The sequence below is a fragment of the Carlito syrichta genome, unplaced genomic scaffold, assembly GCF_000164805.1.
Source record: "Carlito syrichta isolate Samal-C Ts95f unplaced genomic scaffold, Tarsius_syrichta-2.0.1 Scaffold305753, whole genome shotgun sequence".
Taxonomy (NCBI): domain Eukaryota; kingdom Metazoa; phylum Chordata; class Mammalia; order Primates; family Tarsiidae; genus Carlito; species Carlito syrichta.
The window spans coordinates 1,076,789-1,099,215 of record NW_007249849.1 but is presented as its reverse complement, the minus strand read 5'-3'; the positions used below and the strand labels follow the sequence as shown (position 1 = coordinate 1,099,215).

Below are 22,427 nucleotides of genomic sequence, written 5' to 3'. Positions count from 1 at the left end.
ACTCTGGGCGAGCGAGCGAGAAGTAGGAGCGGGAGGCGGAGGAGAAGAAAAAGGAGAAGGAAAGGAAGGAGGAGGAAGAGGAGGCGAAGACGAGGAGGAGGAGGAAGAGGAGGACGAGGACGAGGAGGAGGAGGGGAGGCGCTCTGGTCGCCGTCAGTGGGCAGCGGAGACGCGGCATGCCCCTGGCAGGGGAGAGCGGGCTGTCCTCAGCGGGGCCATGGGGACCCGTGCTCTGACAATGCCTGGGTGACGGGAGCAGCGCCAGGCACCCCGCCGCCTCCACCATCACCCCCAGCACCCAGCCTCGCCGCCGGCCACCGGCACAGCCTCCTCCGCCTCTCTCTCTCTCTCTCTCTCTCTCTCTCCCTCTCTCCCTCTCTCCCTCTCTCCATTATTGCTTCCCACTCTACGGAGGATGGGGTCGGCTGACGATTAGGTCGGAGCAAGTCAGATCTTCCTCCAAAGCCTGGTAATATTCATGTAGGCAAAAAGGAAAAAAAAGAAGAAAGGAAGAGAGGGGGAGAGAGAGAGGGGGAAGAGAGAGAGAGAGAGAGAGAGAGAGAGAGAGAGAGAGAGAGAAAGAGAGAGAGAAGAAACGGGAGGAGGGGATAAGGAAACTAAACCCTCTAAGTCAATGCATATTGTGGCGACAGCGGCCCAGGAGCCCTCACGGTGGAGTCGGCCAGGGCTGTGCCTTCCCAAAATATGACCAGGGGTGCCTGGATGTGTCGGCAGTATGACGACGGCCTAAAAATCTGGTTGGCAGCACCCCGGGAGAACGAGAAACCGTTCATCGATTCCGAGAGGGCTCAGAAATGGCGACTGTCTCTGGCATCTCTCTTGTTTTTCACAGTCCTGCTGTCTGATCACTTGTGGTTCTGCGCCGAGGCCAAACTGACCCGCGCCCGGGACAAGGAGCAGCAGCGGCAGCAGCGCCAGCGCCAGCAGCAGCAGCAGCAGCAGCAGCAGCGGCAGCGGCCGCCGGAGCCCTCCTGGCCCGCGCTCCTGGCGAGCATGGGGGAGTCCGCGCCCGCCGCCCAGGCTCACAGACTCCTCTCCGCCTCCGCGTCCCCCACCCTGCCCCCCTCCCCGGGAGCCGGCGGCGGCGGCGGCGGCGGCGGCAAGGGCGACCGAGGCAAGAGCCACCGGGGCAAGCCTCCTTTCCCAGGAAACTCCGCCAAGCCCCTGTGGCGCCTGGAGACTTGCTACCCCCAGGGCGCGTCCTCGGGCCAGTGCTTCACGGTGGAGGACGCGGACGCGGTGTGCGCCAGGAACTGGAGTCGGGGGGCGGCGGCCGCGGGGGAGGCGCGCGAGGCCAGGGGCCGGCGCCCGGCTCCGCCCGGGAACCTGTCGGATTTTTACCTTTCGTTTTGTAATTCCTACACACTCTGGGAGTTGTTCTCGGGGCTGTCCAGTCCCAACACTTTGAACTGCAGTCTGGATGTGGTGCTCAAGGAAGGCGGCGAGATGACCACCTGCAGGCAGTGCGTCGAGGCTTACCAGGACTATGACCACCATGCTCAGGAGAAATACGAAGAGTTTGAAAGTGTGCTCCACAAGTACTTACAGTCGGAGGAGTACTCGGTGAAATCGTGTCCCGAAGACTGTAAGGTAGGAACGCTGGGGGTAGCCTCGGCCCCCTCCCTCGACCTGGTCTTCTCCGTCTCTGTGGGCTCGGTTGGGGCGCCTTCTCGAGTTTAGTTTTGCGGTGCTTCTCCTTCTGGCTCCGGTGTTGTTGCTTTAACCGGCGTTTTTGTGGCTAGAAGAGCTTGACTCGCTGTTTGAGTTGGGAAGACCTGGTGGATTGCTTGGTGGACGGATGCCTTCTTCCGGGAATCCTTGGAGGATCAGGGAAGTCCCTGGTTATCTGAGGTAGTAAAGCTGGTGCCTCAGCTATCTCCTACAGCCGTGCAGTTGGCTCACACTCTGTTACGTGTTTTTAAAAATGGAGTTTGAATAAGGCTTGTCAGGAAGACAAGGGTGGGACTGCAATGCTGCTGCTGCCCAGAGGTAAAGCCTGGAGTTGGAGACAAGCATGTGTGATTTGGCCTGTGGACCTGCACATATGAACTTGTGAATAGTGACATCATTAAGTTGGCTGGCCGGAGGGACAAGAGAAAGTGTCTGTAGTTGTTTGTGTAGGAACATAAAACTACCTCTTTTACAGGGGGAGTTCTGTTCGCAAAGGCTAGTGGCCTACCTAAGTATACTTATTCTCCTTAAGTTTCCTGTTTTCTCTTAAACGTTTATACCGTTGTTGATCTGGGTCTTACTATGAGTGAAAGACTGTGATTAGGTATCTAGTGATTGATTACCAATGTGAGGTCATCTATCAGAAACATTTAGGTAGCTTGGATTTTCAGTATGCTTTTCAGAAGTGTTAAGTGGCAAATGTTTGATGCCGTACATTGAGACTTAGTGACATATTTAATAACCTGTGTTATACTCAAGATCTCCCTGTTGAAGGTAACAGGAAGCTGATTGCAAAGGAGAGGTCTGTACAAGTTTCTTGAGATTGGTCAGTGCAGCCATGGGCTCAGGTCCTGATAGGAGCGTCGCTGTCCGTGGTGCTGAAACGCGCTACATCCCAAGGCTCCTTTGAAGATGAAGTTACTGCAGTGACCTTTAGTAGGAAGAATATAATGACAGAATCTCTTATAAGCCCTAATGTTTTGTTCCAAGGTCAATTTCTTACACAGCACAGTTAACTAGTATTTCTTTTAAAAAGAAACACTACACCACATTCTCTCTCGTCCTTTCTCTTTGCCACCTCCTCAGCCCCCCTGGTGCACAGAAAGCTCTTGACCCTACTTGCCTTGTGTTGGAAAGCACAACCAAGGGTCATATAAATCAACTACTTTTTTGTGATTCTTTGACAGGAGAACTGGACTAAGGACACACCCATTTTACCTGAATATAGTGCAAGGGTCATATTTTATTTGGTGTTGACTAGTTGTGTTATTGACAATTAAACTAAACTCATACTCACCTTGCATTCTTATCGTTTTTTAGAGATCAGAAACATAGAACTTTAAAAACAGTGACTCGGAATTTACAACATTAATCTAAAATACTATTTCACTAGATACGTAGATCTTACTCAAACTTTTCACCGAGTTTTTTAAACCATACCACTATAACTCATGTCTGGGAATTGAACTTAAAAAGGTAGAAATTAATAATGAATGACTAGTGGGTTTATTGCATAGTTATTTATTTGGAAAAGATTTGCTGCGTTGAAATTGTAAAGAAAAGGGTACTCTGCGTCTGATAGTTCTATTATTAATAAAAAGTTGCAGAGATTTTAGTATATTTATATTTAAGAAGGGTACCATGTAATAACTGAATATGCCTCCTTCCAGTATAGAAGCCCTCATTTCTCATTTTTAAAAAATTCAATCTGTATAATTCAGTACTAAAAGATAGTCTGTGTTGTCAATAGACTGCCGCATATGTTCAAAAAATATGTCAGATATATTTGTTCAAGTGTCCAAAAAATGTATCGAAAAGTTTTCTTCCCCTTTACCTGAATTAATTCTCAACTTTATATTTATATCATCATAACTATATAGGTATAGTGTAAGTTAAACTCCTTTATAATGTTATTGATTGCTTCTGGGTTATATTTTTGTGTGAAGTAGAAGTTGGCTGCATGCACAAAAACACATTGTAAAAACTTTAATTCCTACAAGAACATTCTGAAAGCCTTAAAAACTTTAACTCCTTAAAAAGATTTCTTCTTTATATTGAAAAGTAAACACAGACATTTGAGTTTCTCTTCATCGTAACAGATAATCAATTACCTATGATGTCTTGTAGATATTTCTTAGTTGTAGGGTTTTGTTGTCATCGGTTTGAAACATTTATTCCATAATAGCTGTTTTCAAAAATTATAGTTTTAAATTTAACGTGCAGGTGTTCATAGTTTAACAAATCAATTGATTATGTTCAGAAATTTAATACAAGCACAGTTCCTTAGTTTAATGTATAATTTCTCTTTGATTTTGAAAAGGCCACAAACACACTCACATACAAACTGTATCACATGACTTAAAATGTTGTCATTGAAGAATGTGCTAATGTTGTTTTCTGAACACTTTTCCTTAATTTTAGACATTCTTATAACTATGAAGTGGCTATAATTAAAAGCCTTTTTCAATATATAAGTTCTGTGAAAATGCTTTTTTCATGTTTAAGGCAATCTACAAAATCATAGGCTACATTAAAAGTAAATGCATTATATTTCTGTAACAGGCAACATTTTCATAAAAATTATGTTTAATAGTTTATAAATATATCTGTCAGAATTATAGATAGAAGAATACACACAATCATGTTGCATTACAAATTATTTGGGATTCATAGTAAGAAGAAATATATTCGCTTTATGATACCCATATGCAATTTAAAAAATTAATGCACTGATTTCTAAATTTTAGATTTAGAATGTATTATTGCTTTCTAGTTTTATGTACTCTTCCATTAAAAAAATACCACTTTTCATATATGTATAAAATAAAGAGAGATTATATTTCATTTTGGTTTAAATTGTTTAAAGAGCCTCTTGTCTAATTATTCAAAAGAAACATCCTAGAATAGTTCTAATAATATTATAGTGTCTTGAATTCACAGAAATTGGAGATCAAATACAGCTTAGATTTACTTTGGTAAACTTTTTTATTACAATATATCATAAAAATTATTTGTTCTATGGCCAGGTATAGTGGTTCACATCTGTAATCTCAGTATTTTAGGAGGCCAAGGCAAGAGGATTCCTCAAGGCTGAGAGTTTGACACCAGCCTGGGCAACACAGTGAGACCTAGTCTTTATGAAAAAGAAAATTAATCAGTCATGGTGGTGTGCACCTGTAGTCCCAGCTACACTGGAGGTTGAAGTGGGAGAATTGCTTGAGCCCAGAAGTTTGAGTCTGCAGGGAGCCATGATCATGCCCCTGCACTCCAGCTTGGTTGACAGAGTAAGATCCTGACTGGGAAAAAAAAAAAAAAAAGGAAAGGAAAAGAAATAAACAATTTGCCTCTGGAATATATTTATTAATATATTGAGAAATAACTGGGTTAACTTTCTTAAAAAGGAACATATGCATTAATCTAGAAAATACTTTAGGATAAATAAAGAAGAATAATTGTTCCATATATGATTAATATTCTAGAATTTAAATTGCTGTATTACATAAATTGAGTAGCAAATATCAAGGCATGTAATTTTTTCCCGTAGTTCATGCTATTATTTAAAACAGGTTTTTGATATGCAATAAGAATCTGACAGATCTGTCAAAATCTTCAAGTTGCCTGGCAATATTAAAAAATGAAATATTCTAAGCTACAAAATTACAAAAGTATATTATTAACATAATTTACACTTAAATAAAGATTTTTCTCATACATATTTAGCTCTCATACTTTCTTACAAATAAGCGTTATAAAAATGAAGTATTTAGGAGATATAAGTTTTGATGTTACAGGTAAACTTTTGTAGTTACTGACAAATTTATTTACTTACCATACTCCCAGACAGTTGGTCAGTGAAAGTGGGTTTGAAATTAGGTACCAACATAAATCCTATACTGTCTGTGCTTTGTTTATTTAAGTTTAAATTTGAATCTTTATACCTCAAGAATGTATGCATTCTTTTATTTTTATAATCTTATATGAAAAGATTATATTTCTTATACTTACTTGACAGACACTGCCAAAAGGATATCTTGCAAATGTTAGGCATATATCCCATTCATAATACCTGAGAATTGCTATCTGCCTTGCAGTTACCACCCACAAACACTACTCAGTTTGAGAACATAGAGTTTGGTTTACATAATACTCAATTTGAAAAGAAAAATACATTTTTTAAATCCTCAAGTACTTAAATTCTAAAGTGTTTACATTCTTGAGTACTATTGCAATATATGTCCCCATTCAGAAGTGTGACGTATACATATATAAGACAGATTTTTTTTTTTTTTTGAGTTGGAGTCTCACTATCGCCCAGACTGGAGTACAATGGCCGCTTCCGGCCACCGCAGCCTCGACCTGCTGGACTCTGGCGATCCTTCTGCCTCAGCCTTCCAAGTAGCTGGAACTACAGACGCACGCTACCACACCCGGCTAATTTTTTTGATTTACTGTAGAGATGAGGTCTCGACTGCCCAGGCGGGTCTCAAACCCGCGGGCTCAGGCAATCCACTCACCTCAGCCTCCCAAAGGCTCGGGATTACAGGCTGAGCCACAGAGCCCGGCTTCAGATCTTTTTTTATATTCTACCACTTTTTAAAAATTATCTTTGTGATTGAGTTGCTCCTCTACAAAATCAAACAGTCTGATCCTGCAGATAACTACTTAAAATTTTTTATGAATACATAATAGTTGTACATATTTTGGCGACTTTAACCATTAATAAAGCTATTTATAAGATCCAAGAGTTTAACATTCACTTTTATTTATGATATGTTTTTCTTATTTTTGCTCCAGGTACAACTATTCATTGTGTTCTGTGTTTCATTTTTGTAGAGAAACATCCAAAATTATATCTTATCATTCGATATTTGTTGTCTTACAGATCAAGGAATAAATATTCTTACTTTAGACTTGTAACTGGGTCACATTAGGTATATAGGGCATAACCACAAAGTTTGAATAATTGCTGTAATGCATTGATTTTAATCACTTTTATTAGATAAAGTTAGTGTCTGCATATGCAAGGTTAATTAAATTATGAAGGAAAGGAAATCAGGCAATGCTCTCCTTCTCATCCTTCTCCACAGATAAATCAGAATTCATTGTCCTAATTTTTTCTTGTTAGATTTAATATCCAAGAACAAATATACAGATAACTATTTCAAATGAAGAACTATTTTGATTTGAATTATCTTAGCTATTGTTTTCATTTTATTTCTCAATAAAAAAATCTTTATCTTCAGTCTCAATTTCACAGTGACTAAGCACCACATATTTTGTTGTCGATATTGATTTACATCACAAGGCCATGTTTTCAATATCAGTGAACATATACACTAGACTAGTGGACTTTGGGGTCACAGTGGAACTTCCTGGGGAGTTTTGAAAGCATGAAGCCTGGGAATCCCCAATTCTAAAGGATTTTGATGTTGTTGTTCTGTCTTGTTCTTGGGTTTGGGCTCTTTCAAAGTTTTTCTGATGGTTCTGATGTGCAGCCAAGCTTGGGAAGCACTGTTCTGGTTGACAGTGACAATTAATATGGAATGAGCTTTTAGTGTCCATGTCTCAGAAGCACATAGCAATTCCATGCGCTTAACTGATGAGAGTAGATTTCTGTCAGATATATTTTTAAGGTGGTAAAGGCAATAGAACACAGTCAAAGGGCAGCAGAGCAAAGTTGTATTGAGGAGACTGAGGAAGTGGTTGAGACGTGAACTACCTGGGTACCAGCGTTAGGGGCTGTACCAAAATAAAGTGCGGAGAGAAGGATATAGATGTATAGAGCACCTGAGTTTTGAATGTTTAAGGATGTGTCCACTGATTGTGGATTTTCTGTTTTAGCCAGAACGGAGTCATTATACTGGTGTTCACATAATGGGCTGAACACATGAATACAGATATTGAATGACAGTCTTTACGAAACTAATCAGCAATCTGGTTAAAGGTGCCAAGCTTCATTATTTTTGTCTGTATCTTCATCCTATAAAAATGACTAAAGTTTAGACTTCTTCAAAAGTATATGGTTGGTTTTAAAGGAAAATGTTTTGGTTTTTCATAGTTTCACCCGATTTGAGCCTATTATTTCTTTGTCGGGTCACTTAATTAAGTCTACGAAGTTACTCATTCTTTTTCACTTTTTTCCCTTTGTGATGATAAACCATGCTTTATTGTTTAGTTATTTTTATAAGATTCAAATAACTAGTTGACATTTTTATGGTTTGTTGAATCATATTAACTGCTAAGTAGTCACAGACTACCAAGCTTAGTTCAAGATTTAGTCTTAATAAGATTTTAGCCTTAATAAGATTTTATCATTATTCAACTTTGTAGTGTAATATCAGTCATCTATTTTACTTTAACATTTTAGGTTACAAGACATTGTATAAAACTAAACTTATATTTTATCTAATAAGAAATTAAAGTATCATTATAATACAAACAGTGACCTTTTTTTTTTTTTTTGGAGTTGGAATATCACTCCATCGTCACCCAGGCTGGAATGCATTGGCACACTCATAGCCACCCCAGCATCGACCTGCTAGGTTCCAGCGATCCTTGTACCTTAGCCTTCCAAGTAGCTGGAATTACAGGCGTGCACCACCACGCCCAGCTAATTTTTTTTTTTTGATATGTATTGTAGAGACAAGGTCTTGCCAGGTTGCCTGGGCTGATCTCAAACCTGCAGGCTCAGGCGATTCACTTGCCTCAGCCTCCCAAAATGCTGAGATTACAGGCTGAACCACCAAGCCCAGCCAAACTTTCTTTAACAAAAAACTCTGATTTACTCTCGTTCTTTAATACTCGAAACAAGAGAGGATCAACATGTGTTATTTTTTGTGAAAAAATAGTTAATGATATACTATGTATTGTCCTGGAATGCATGAAAATATTTAACTCGGGTAATTCAGATGTTAAAAGATCGTAGGTGATTTTCCCCACTCTGTGTTCTACTTCTACATGCAGTCGTTTATAACAAAATCTTATAGAAACTATCACAGATGGCTAAAAATCCTGCAAAAGCTAGATGCTTAATATCTGTTTAGATACTGTTATTGGTCTTAGCAGTAAGATATCCACACATTTGTGTGACAAGTGAATGCAATTGTTGTAACTTTGCAAATAGTAGGGAATGTTGTGTGTCAGCTGCACCATCCTTTGCAAGAGGGAAAACGGGTTCTATCAGAATTGTGAAGTTGATGACTTTTAGCCTCTTCAACCCTTGGATTTCCTCCCTTCTTCTCAGTATGCTTTCCTTTTTACACCTGGCTGTGTCTGCCCTCTCCTGCCATTTAGAAGCTGCGTTTCCAGGGCCTATATGCCATGGAAAACTTAAAGTTCAGGATTCTTTCTCTTTTTAGCCCTTTGCACTTCCAGTCCCTTGAAAAAAAAGTTTTTTTTAAATTAAATATCACTGACTTTGCTTATTTGAAAAGAAAATTGATCCAAGATGGAGGATCATGACAGAGTATTAGCTCATAAAAAATGACTTAAATCATTCAGAAATTTAAGTCTTAGAGCAAGTTTCAATAGCAACTAACGAGCTAGAGAATTCATTAGACGTCAGAAACTATTCTCGTTTATTTAATTCTCACATCAACTTTACGAGTTATTATCGCACATTTTACAGATGAGTAAAGCAGGAATATCCGTTTAACTCTCCCAAAGCCAAACAGCTGAGTAATGTTGAATATTCAGTTCTCCTCATCACTTTAAATGTTTTATTTTTTGCTTTGATTAGGAAAATCCGCAAGCTTCTCCCCCCATTAAGAGATTAGTATAGCAAGTCCATATATCTGTCATATCAATTTGACAATTGTTTTAAAATTTTTCTATTTTGCTGCTTCTATTTATTTTAAATTTGCCATTAGAAACATTATATAGCTGATATCTCAAGCCAAGAAGACAGAAATTTGAGATCCCTGGGCAGCTGGGTTGGATGGCCTGGTTTAGCATGTCAAAGGCATACGGGATCTGAATATGAATAAATAGCATGAAGTTTGGGATTATGCTCGGTCTGCTTTCACATTTAGAGCTGAGCAGAGAGATGGCATGGGTAAAGTGTTGGTGAGAGGCAGGTCAGTTTCGGAGATCGGTGATAATTCGTATGAATTCATAAGTTCATTATTACTGAGTGTATTAGTCTTTTGGGCTGGTGTGACAAAATACCACATACTGTATGACTTAAACCACAGATATATTTTCTCACAGTTCTGGAGACTAAGTTCATGATCAAGGTGCAGACAAATTTGGTTTCTGACGAGGGCTCTTTTCCCGACTTGCAGATGGCCACCTTCTCTACGTGAAAAATAACTCTGGCATCTCTTCCTCTTCTTGTAAGGATATTGGTTCTCTTAAATTAGTCTCAATCTTGTGACCCACCTAACCTTTGTTAGCTCTTTTTTAGTATCTATTTTCATATATAGTCACATCTGGGGTTTGGACTTCAACATGGAATTTCAAAGGGACGCATTCAGTCTATAATTCTCAGTAAGGTGTGTGTCAAGGGCTGTAGAGAATAACTCTGGGGAGATGTCAGTGCTCAATTGTAGAGGACTATTTAATCCATGGTAACATCTTTGAATTTCATTATTTGGATGGTAAAATATCAGAGAGGAATTTTAATCAATGTATTCGTCTGAGATGCTTTTTTTTGTTTTTGTTTTTTAAAATGATCTTTGGTGCCGAATTCGGTGGCTCAGCCTGTAATCCCGCACCTTTGGGAGGCTGCGGTGAGTGGATTGCCTGAGCCCGCGGGTTTGAGACCTGCCTGGGCAGCGAGACCTCATCTCTACAATAAATCAAAAAATCGGCCGGGTGTGGTAGCGCATGCCTGTAATTCCGGCTACTGGGAAGGCTGAGGCAGAAGGATCGCCGGAGCCCAGCAGGTCGAGGCTGTGGTGGTCGGGAGCGGCCACTGCACTCCAGTCTGGGCGACAGAGTGAGACTCCAACTAAAAAAAAAAAAATAAATAAATAAATAAATAAAATAAAATAAAAATAAAAAATAAAATGATCTTTGGTAACAATGTAGAAATAAGTTGGGCAGGGTGATGTGATGGCAGAGAGATCAATTCAAAAGCTGCTGCCTTTCTTAGGAGTAATGGACAGTCTTCTAAATCAGCACTCTGGAATAGTACTTCCTGTGGTGATAGAAATGTTTTAATCTGTCTTGTCCACTGTGGTAGCCAGTGGTCATAGGTGGCTATTTTACACTTGAAATGTGGTTAAAGTAAATGAAACAAATTTCAAATTTTACTTAAGTTTAATTAATCAAAATGTAAATAGCCGGTGGCCAGTGGCTACCATGTTGGACAGAAAGTTCTAAATGACTACAGTGGTTGTCAAAGTGGAGGAGAAGAACCAGATTCAGGAGACTTTTCTGGGTTCAAATTCAGTCTTTAGTGGCCAGTGTTATGCAGACAAAGGATATGAATCGAGTTTTATAAAATGTGAAATTAACTATATGCTAGTGCTATTTAATGAGATAAGAGGAAAAGCAAATTGGAACTTAGATCGGTGAAAAAACAAGGAATTCCTTTTAGGAAGTAATGCTATCAGGAACTGCCCAGTGGATACTTATGCCATGAGGAGAGCGCAGCTGAGTGTGAAATTCACTTTCTATGTGTAGATTTGATCTGGAAGCTGTGGGCAGAGATTAGATGACTCAATAAAAACAGATAATGTGAAGAGAACACCAAAGATAAATTGTGAGGAAGAGCAATAGTTAAGGGTTTGGCAGAAAAGGGACCAGGGAAAGAGGCTTAGAAGAGGTAAGGAGTGACAGTGAGAAGGAGAACAGGAGGTGGGGGAGAAAGAGAGAGACAAACAGAGAGAAACAGAGAAAGAGAGAGAAGAAGGAGGAGGAGAGAAGGGGGGGAGAAGAGGGAGAGGGGGAGATCACGAGACTGTGATGATTTGAAAAGCTTAGGTGAGGATTTTAAGAAAGATTCAGAGTCAGTCAAGAGTGTCCCACATTGCAGAAATGACATGTAAGATGAAACCTAGAAACAGGACACTGAATTTGGCAGTTAAGTCTCGGTCATCTTACAAGAGCAGTTTTAATAGAATTGTAGGAAGCGATGTCAAAATGTGATGGATTAAGGAAGGAGTTGGTACTGAGGAAATAAAGACTAGTTCAGACTACTTTTCACCAAGTTTGGCAGGGAAAAGAGAGGAGAACAGAGTAAGTGGGAAGATGGATGTGAGTTTATAGGAATACATGATTTATGATGAAATCTACTTTAGAGTAACTGAAGCTTTTGATCTAAGATCCAGATGGGAGTATGGGATTAAAAGAGTCAGCTTCAGAAAAAGTTAATGATGCCACTAGAACCCAAGGAAGATAGAAATGGGTTTGATCTTTTTGCTTAGTCTTGGGAAGGAGGAGAAGTTGGTTCTTGCATGTGCTGCTGTGTATCTAAGATTCTTATTTTGTTGTGTATATTATGAACAGTAATAATGATTTTTAAGAATTTCAGAAAATGAGTATATTATCGACTTGACTGTTCTTAAAAGAAGTAGAAAGCTCATTTTCAGGTGATTTAAAATAATTATTGGCTTTAAATATAGATTTATTGACAATTACATAGTATGTGTTACTACAGGTTATTTTCTACTGGAATGTGTTGCCCTGGAATTCAGTGGCATATTTGTAGAACCAACTGAATTAAATATGATTTTTTTAGTTTTTCTTGAAAAATAATTAATATGTGTGATAGAAAATTATACAAATATATTTGAGTTTTAATTCTAATAGGACTGTGGTAAATTGACTTGAAGAATGATTGAGGGGGAGATTGGGTCAAATTCCCAGTTTCACTACTTACTAGCTATATGAAATTGCCTAGCCATATAAAATAGAGATTTCTCATTCATCTGTCATAGAATAGTTGTAGGGAAGAAATGAGGAGACTCTTGGGCATATAAAAGTACCATGCCTAGGGCTTTATGATACCCGATAAATGGTAGCAATTTATTAAAACCCATGGGAAACATCTCAGATTGATATAATCCTTATTTAAGATCTCATATAAACTTTTTGGTAAACGGCATTCATTTACAGGATATGTAAAAGTGGACTTTGCATTTTGTATGGTGAAATCTTCTTATTTATTGCATTTATATTTATTCTGTGTCACTAGAAAGGTGACTTTAAGTTACTGAACAACTCCAGAATGAAATGAAAAACAAAAATTCTGCTGGAGGAAGAATGTTTTGTTCCTGAAGCTTGAATTTTTTTCTCTGTTATTTCAGATGAAAAATCAACCTGTGCTGCATTTTAAACTGAGTGGATCTTGTTAGATCACTTAACTAAAGGCACCTTAGCACTTTGTTCACAACCTTTGTGGGAGAAAAATTAGAGAAACCATTGTAGTGATCTTTTGTCTCCTATAAATCCATGGGTAGAAATAGTCTTGGGAAGAGTTCTGTTATGTAGTTTCTTAGGCATTGGGAAACTGTGTGCCTCTAAATTCTATTAGTGAAAGGTAGGGTCTTTGCTTTCCACTCTTGATTCCGAACTTCGTATTTCTTTTTTGTTGTCCTTGCTGTTCTCTGCTCCATCCCACATTTATCCACCCAGTCATAATTACTACAAGAGGTACCCTCCAAAACACGAAATATATAAAAATTTGTGTATTTATTCTTACATGTGTAAACTTCAGTTACCTTCAAAGTCTTCTCTGTTTGATGCAATATACCCATTGAGATGCTTTTTACACTGCTCAAAACAGTTTCTGAACTTGTCAATTTTGACGCATTTTAGTGCTTCTGTCATTTTTTGTTTCACCTCTTCCGCATCAGCACAACTTGTCTCTTTGAGGACGTTTTTCATCCAGGAAAACAAAAGTTACTGAGGGCAAGATCAGGTGAATAGGAAGAGAGGCGATGGGGCTGATGAAATTTTTGTCAAAAACTGCTGAATCCTCAGCGTGATGTGGGCAGGTTGTTCTTATAAATCACCCATCATGAAATGTACAAATACGCTGAAAGATGTCTAAAAAAATTCACTGAAGCTGAAAGCAGACTCTTATAACAACGCTAATTGGTACATTGATACTGATGGGTTCCAAGAACATTTACCTAGTGGGTGAAGCCTGCACTACAAGGGGTCTGCCCTCCAAAAAATAATTCTATTTTTTGTGGGGGTCCTTCCTATATTTTTGTTGATTGGAAAGTGAGATGAAGTGGGGGTAATAAACAGCCTTGACATTAAACTACAGTTACCAGACAACACAAACATGGCAAATGTGAGATACAGAAGACTGAACAGGTAGGAGAAAAAGCTGTTAGCTGCCTCCATGCATAGGAACAGAATTACCCCGAGAAAGAGAAGGCACAGGGAGACACAGCAAGGTTCTCTAATTTGAAGATGGTTCTGTGGAATGGAAGTCTTACTATCAACTGCTTCCTTTGCTCTAGGAGTGGGAATAAGACTCTTTGTGTAGGTGTTTTAGGCAGGAGGATCTCAGTTCTTGTAAGAAAGAGTAGTTTACTTAAGGAGTTGTTACTCTCCTACAAAAGGAAGGATTGTATAAGGAATCAGGAACACATAACTATAGATGATGTAAAAATAGGATGGGAGCTGTCTGCCATGACATCTTTTTATGGGTTGCAGGTTGAACTATATTATTTAAAACAACCCATCCAACATCCTTTGGCATAAAATGAGACACCCAGAAGTGACTTTGTACGGAGAAATAGTGCTTATTAACTATCCCCATCAAAGATAAAATTTTATTACACACACAAAAAACTTTTTTTAGTCAAACACATTGCTTATAGAGATAGTACTTTGCTTTTTAAAAGATAAAGCTTGACAATTTTAACTTTATTTCTCTGTTTTTCATTCATGTTGTTATTATTCTGAATAATTTAAAAAATAATAGATCAATTATGTAAGCTTATCTTAGAGATAGATAGAAACTGACACAAGGTTATAAGTAATTTTTGTTGTCATTGCTAATATTAAGGATATACACTGCTTTTTTCTCTTTTGTCATAAACGTATAAATCACTGTTACAAACTCTCAAACAACCCTTTTGATCAAAGCAGAATACAACATTATGGTGAAACTAGGAAAGAAAGTTTCAAATGACCTTTTCCCTTTGGTTTTGCAGCACTTCTCGCATACTTATTCATCCATACATCCAATTATTCAGGGATACTATCAACAGGACTGAAGTCACTATATAAAAAATCCCCTTGCTCACAAAATTCCACCCATTTGTATGGTTCTTACAATAAACAAGTCCTATCCTGATAACTTTATTGTCCTTACCTTATTTATTCCCCACAACAATTCAAAATTATGGGCAAAATTAGCTTTTTTAAAAAAACAAATGAGTAGCAAAGACTTAGAGAAGTTAAGAAATGTGCCAAAATTTTCTTTTTTCCTTTCTTTTTTTTTAGAGATGAGGTATCGCCAAGTTGCCCAGGCTAGTCTTGAACCCATGGGCTCAGGCAATCCTCTCACCTTGGCCTCACAAAGTGCTGGGATTATAGGTGCGAGCCAACTGCACCCGGCCTTGTGCCAAAGTTTTCACAGGCATGTGTACCATATCCAGAATTCAAATGCAAAAGCATCTGACTCTTCATTCCATGGGCTGAACTTAACTATGACATTGGGCTTAACTTGACGATGACATTATACTATACATGCTGTCACAAGTCTTTGCCCATGTTTAATTTTTTTGTTTGTCTGTTTTGTTTTTGTTTTGGAGGATAGGAGGTGGGTGGATAACAGCAAGAGTGGTTAGAATATAAAATTACTTGGCACATAAAAAAGAATGTAACTTGTTTCATTCAAAATGCTTTGTCGTTGCAGCAGGCTGGTGAAAGGAACGAGCATGTGCTTAAAAGTCAGAAAGGCCAAGATTCATATGAACCTTTCCATCAGTTCTGGTGAAGGAGTCGCTGAGAGAAAGAACAGATCAAGTATATAGTCAAATGCAGTGGGGAGTTTTCTTCCTCTCAGTGAAACCACTCTGAAAAGAGACAACTGCTTCCTACTGCCCTGCAATAGCACTCTTCTCTACTCCCATCTAGAAGCAAGTGGGTAGAAGGCATGGTTAAGTTTATCCATCTCCTCTCAGTAATTGACTTCCAATCAAAGTCGTCCTTTCCCCAGACCAGATCAAGTGCCTGACAGAGATCTTGAACTTGGTTTCCATATAGCCGTTATTTTTTAAAAGGTACTGGTGATAAATTTAACCTCGGGGATCACAATGGTCCTAGATAATCTGCGAGAGGCTGTTAGGAGAGAAACAAATGTTTTTTGAAAGGTCAAGTTGAATCTTAAATCATTTAAAAACTGGATTTCTTCCACCCGTAGCGAACCCTAGATTGGTTCTTATGGGCCATTAGGCAACAAGTTGTCAGGCAGGTGTGCCTTCTGAGGCAATGGCTTCGTGCCAAAGTCCAAATGAAATTGTGAAAAAATAAATAAATAAATGATTATGTGCAAATGCAACTCATCTTGTTGATGGAACACCGAATCTACATTTGTGGAGGTTTGGCAAATTATGAGACGTCAAATATATTCTATTTTTCCCTGAAAGTTTCTAAATATATATTCTGAAATATTAGAATCACGTATGGAAAAATTAATCCTTTTACAACATTTCAGTTTTGATTTTTTTTACATTGAATGTGCATTTTTATTCAGTGTGCCTAAAATTCTAGTAAAGAGGAGGGAATTCAATTCTGAGTGAACAAAATTTTGTCTGCATAGTTTTGCCTCATTGATGAACATATGGAGTATATGGATTTTCAACGATCATAGTTGTCAACTGGATTTGATTTTTTCCATTCAACCATTTAACTCTTTATGATGATTAAAATAACTGATTCAATTTGTGGGTACTTTTAGGTATTTTTGTTGTTTTTATGACTTAGTAGTTAACACAGGCCATAATCTATATGCTATTTCATATACAATGTGTCAAAGGGGCTATATATCTTTTTCTTTTAATTATGAAGCCAAATATTAAAAGAGAGGATTCAATCAACTTTGGGGTATTTTATTTTGTCTTTGACAAATTTCTCATTTTCAAATAACTTCAAAATCTATGAAAAATTAGGGAAGTCTATTGATAGTTATAAACCTCAAATCTTTAATTGTACAATTAGAATGAACTTAAATGCACAAATGAATTTAAAATTTAATTAGTGATATCAAGATCTTGTGGTATTGAAAACTTGAACTTTTTCATGGTAAGAATTTAAATGTTTTTTTTTTAAACTGTGCAGATCATTTTTGATGTTCCTTAGTTGTTTAATAAAGGTAGAAATTTTTAAAAGGGTCCTAATTCCTGGAATAGATTTGGGGCTTATCAGTCTTTGCTGACTACTTGTTTTGACCTTGTCTACACAGGAAAAAAAAAAAGTAAGACCAATAAATAGCTACAGTTGAGACAAATACAAACATGCAAATATTTAAAACACTCGTTTGTTCATCAACTTTTTTTTTGCTAATAGTCTTTGTCATAAATATGGTGAATTACTGTTTAAGAAATGATGTCCACATTGTCAATATTACACTTCATTCAGATAGATGTTAAATTTTCTCACAATAACTACTTTAAACAGATAAATTCAAAATCTTGTATTTCTTTCACAACTTGATATTATTAATAATATTAAAGCAATACAGTAAAATACCCTATGACACTCATTTTCATGTTTTCTCCATGTGAAGACTAGAAGAGATGAATTATAGAAAGGTTGCTTTATAATAGGTATAGTTGAGAAAAAAATCTTTATTTAAATGTATTAATTCATCTTTATGACCTGACATTTGAAAGGCATGGGGCAAGATGAGGTAGCTGAATCGATGCTGCAAATAAGGAAGGAAAAATGCGAAATGACATTTGAGAGTTCCCATTTCCTACCCTTGACTGATTATGACAATTTTCTCTTGTCAGTTAATGCTGTTTCCATTCTGGGCTATTTTGTGTGACCCTGAATCTATCCTTCTTCTACTGTGTTGCTTTATTGTGTATCTTTGTCAGTGCCATGACAACAGATAATACATTTAATGTGGCAAATTATTAGAAAGAATCTTCCAAGGGGATGTTTAACCTCTTTCCTCTAATTTTTCCAAAAAAAGATGAGGTGCCATTTCCGGGACCGCCTATGCTTGCCGTGAAATGAGCAGGTGAATCAGGGGAACCAAGGGCTGTCAGCACAGAAGGGAAAGCATGCATTTCCTCAAAATTATCACAGAAACTGTTTGCAGAGTATACAATCATTGTCATCCAGAGGCAAGGAAAGATGCTGCATAAAGAACATGTTAATATCTTAATTTGTGATCAATTCCTCTGAGAATGCATTTTATCATACAATTTTGGTGTACCACATGAGAAAAAAAGACCAAGCAGAGGGACTAATGAATATTGCTTTTAAAAAATAGATCTTTAGTGGAAACTTTTCCTGGATAATTTGAGCATCGTTTTATATGGCAATAGTAATTTAGGTACTGAGATAAAAGATATCCCAGCGCACCTATTAAAAAGGGAATAAATAGTCAATCATTTCATCATGTGCAACTCATATATGGACATGGAAAAATGTAAGACTTTCTATGTAAACGGGGTGATTATTAAAGGAAGGGAAGGAAAGAATATAAGGGAAAAAGTAGAAAAATATTTGCTCTTCTTTTTCTAGATGCATGTTCATGAAAATAAGATTAAAGGGCACGTAAGTCTCTTAATCCGAAAATTGTTGTGCTCAAAATCTCTTTCTGGGGGAAAAAAATCTTAGTATCGCATTTTCCTTTTCTAATGGTCCTACTTTCTTTTTTCAAAAAATTTTATTTTAAAGATGTGGGGTACAATTTAAGATTAGGTATACAAATGGTCATTGAACAGGTAACGTTTGGGTCTCACTTTGGTTCCATGTCACCTGGTTTGAGATCAGGCACCCTTATTGATGAAGTGCCCCCTGTTCCCTGGCAGTTTCTCTCAGTGCTGCGATGTCAAGTCAGGTCGTTCTTCCTAACTTGCTTATGACAGATGCATGATTTCCCTTTCCGAACATGGTAGGCTCTAAGTCAGATAATTGCAAAATACCAATTTTATAAAATATTGTGTTTGATATTTTTGCTGCAGAACAATAGAATCATAAGACTTTTATATGGAAAATATAAAAATGTATTTTTATATATACTTTTTAATGACTAATTATGGGTTTGAAAATAATAAACAGCAGTGTAATCACTCCATAGCTTGCAGTGGGGATGGACACGTGTTTCCTTCATCAGGCCACTTAAAGAAAGAAATGACTGTTTATTTGTGAACTTTTCCAGAGAAACAATTTTTAAAGCTAATGTTGCTTGTTTTCCAAATTTAGAAGATGTTAGAAAATATGTTACAGTTTGGCTCTGTTGGTTAATTTGCAAATCTGAAGACACTGGAGAAATATTATACATTTGGGCATCAAAATTAAGAAGTGATCGACAGAGAGAAGATTCTACCTAATGGAAAAAAGCAAGAGATTGTTTGAAAGTATAATTGAAGCTTTTTGATTAATCTAACCATTGGTTTAAACTTATAGATGTATATGGTTTTCTTTACTATGCAATCCCATCGGTAGTTAACATGCTTAGGATGCCTAGAGCAGAAAGATTGTTATATCATCCGACGAATCACCAATGCAGGTCTTGTAGTTCTAAAAATTAAATCACTCACAGCAAATGTTTTTAAATATTACCTTCCAAACATTGTTGTGTATTATTACACATTATAAAATGAGCTAGGAAATTACCAATAAAACAAAGAGTAAGCTAAATCCCTATTGGTCATTGAGTTTTTTGTTTGTTTGCTTTGTTTTCTTTGTTTTGTTTTTGTGAAATCTGTTACTCCTAGTAGAATAAAACATATATCAGTAAGTACTGTGACTGCTTTGGTCATCTCATTTAAGGACAGTTTGATATCATTTAACAATCCAACTTGATAATTGATGTAAACTGTTTATTTGTAAATATAAATGTTTTAACTAAATTTTACCTCTTTTATTTTGATTTGATTTGTGGATAGGTAGTGAAGTTATGCCTAAAGCTAGAGGGAAATTTTCTTCCCTGGCAAGATAATCATCCATAACAATTAGCTTTTAGTGATCATGCTAGAACAATTTGTTTAATTCTGTGAAGTAGTCTGAAAATTATTCTCATTTTTTCAGATAAGGAAACGAAGGCTTCGGACACAGTGCTCTTAACTAAGGCTTTTAACAACCAGTTTACATTTGTTTTGTTTTTTATCACATTGTTGTGGTATAGAAGCAATCTTGCTTTTCAAAAATTATAGATCATTGAAAAAGAAAACAGGAGCCGGGCTCGGTGGCTCAGCCTGTCATCCCGCGCCTTTGGGAGGCTGAGGTGAGTGGATTACCTGAGCCCGCGGGTTCGAGACCCACCTGGGCAGCGAGACCTCATTTCTACAATAAATAAAAAAATCAGCCGGGCGTGGTAGCGCATGCCTGTAATTCCGGCTACTTGGAAGGCTGAGGTGGAAGGATCGCCGGAGCCCAGCGGGCGAGGCTGCGGTGGCCGGGAGCGGCCACTGCACTCCAGTCTGGGCGACAGAGTGAGACTCTAACTCAAAAAAAAAAAAAAAAAAAGAAAAGAAAAGAAAAGAAAACAGGAAATCACTAAAACTATTAGCTTCAAGAACATTTCTAGCAACATGTGGATAATTTACATAATACAGTTATAAAATGAGTTTCACATGTATACACCAGTCCACTTGTTTCTCTTATTAGATTTTGAGAATACTCTTAAAGATAGGCATTGTGTCTTAATCACTTTTGTCTGATCACTTGCAAAAAAAGAAAAATCAAGAAAGGAAAAGAAAAAGCAGCAAATTCTTTGACACTTCTGTTGTGGAGAGTGAGTAGGGCAGAAGTAATGTCCTGTGACTTCCAAGGCAGGTGATAAAAGGCCATGCAGTTTTCACGCTGTTTGTTGGGACGTGTATTCTTGAAGCTTTGAGCTGTGATCTAAGATATTCAATTAACCCAAGACCACCATATTGCTGCTAAGTCCAAACCACATAGAGGCTGTAGGTAGACTTTCTTGCAGACAGTCTCAGCTGAGCTCAGCTTTTCTGTCTCTCCATCCAGGCACCAGACAAGCGAATGCAGCCTCCAGACGAGTCTAGCACTCAGCTGTTTAAATCACCCTGAGCCCTTCAAATCTTTCCAAAGCCTCACATATTTCAAAGGAGAGAAAAGCTGCCCCTATGATGAACTACCTGAATTTCTTGCCTGCAAAATCCCAGAATCTAATAAAATGGGTATTGTCTTAAACTTCCTTTTTGGGTGATTAGTTCAGCAGCAATAGATAACAAGGGCAGTGTTCAATAATAGTTTGTCAAATCATTCTCTATTATATGAGAAGGTCCATTGAGTAAAACTGATGAAAATTGGTAGAAGAGAAACCTCTGTGACCTCATATATTTGACCAAATTCTTTTTCTCTCGGGTTAGTAATGATGGTAAATAGATTTTTCAAGTTCTTGTTCTGTCAAATCATTTACATCATTTAGCAGCAAGTATTACAGGATTAGCTTTTTGGCACAATTTATCATTTGAGGAGTTATAACAAATATCATATTTATGCAATATAATGCCTGTGGATACGTTGCGTACAGATGCTTGAAAATATACAGTTTGAGGTTACACATGTAACGCCATGGAGAGATAGAGCACAGTTCAGAGAATTTAGGAGAGAAAATTCTTTTTTTTTTTTTTTTTTGAGTTGGAGTCTCTCTGTCTCTCCCAGGCTGGAGTGCAGTGGCAAACTCATGGCCACCCCAGCATCAACTTGCTCGGCTCTGGCCATCCTTCCGCCTCAGCCTTCCAAGTAGCCAGAACTACATGCACCTGCTACCACACCTTGCTAATTTTTTGATTTATTGTAGCTATAAGGTCTCACCAAGTTGCCCTGGCTGGTCTTGAACCAGCGGGCTCAGGGAATCCACCAGCCTTGGCCTCCCAAAGTGCTAGAATGACAGGCTGAGCCACCGAGTCCGGCCTTTTTGCTTGTTTCATTCGATTATATTAATATGTTTTACCGTATCCATATGTGGTAAGTGAAATGGAAATTAACTGTCCAAATAATTAAAGCATAAAAATATATCTGCTGACAATTTAGGGGAAAAGTAATTTTAAAGTTGCTTTGATGGGAGATTTAGTTGAAATTCTCACATTTTGTTTTTGCTGTTGTTTATCATTTATTCTACATTTATGATGCTAAGCTTTCTCTCTCACCTTGATTTTCGATTGTTCTTTAGGAGAAAGTAGTTACATTTTCATGCACATGTTAAAATGATCACTTCTCTAATCATGTACCTACCATCCATACTTTTGAATATTGTAAAGAGTATTTGTGCAAATTTGCATATTCCATTTATTTTAATGATTTTGGGAAGAATTAAAGACTAATATTCTTAGAAATCACCAAAGAAAAGTTGATTATGTTACCATCAGCAGTAAGAAGCGTTATCTATCTGTGTTGTTAGAGATTTTCTTCAAGCTAATATTTTTAGTGCTTTCTTCTTTTTCAATAATTTGTAATCTTTACAAATTGAGATTGCATCTAAACCATAACAATGTGATTGAAAACAAATTTTTAAAATGGTGTTAGAAGATGCTAATAATAAATTTTCATGAAGGAAAACACCAATCCGTTTTCTGAGTGATTTGGTAGACGTCTTACTAGACTTTTTCTTTGTTTTCAAC

At 37.6% G+C, this 22,427-nt stretch overlaps 1 protein-coding gene across 2 annotated transcripts in view; it reads left to right on the top strand.

The window, feature by feature from the left end:
* The first annotated feature begins 397 nt into the window (after window positions 1–397).
* Window positions 398–22,427, top strand: part of FAM155A (family with sequence similarity 155 member A) — a 685,452-nt gene continuing 663,422 nt past the window's right edge. For both annotated transcript variants that reach the window (XM_008062563.2, XM_021714744.1), the window contains exon 1: window positions 398–1,611. In XM_008062563.2, coding sequence (XP_008060754.1) covers window positions 706–1,611 — 906 coding nt within the window. In that variant the 5' untranslated portion in view covers window positions 398–705. The remainder of the gene's footprint in view (window positions 1,612–22,427) is intronic.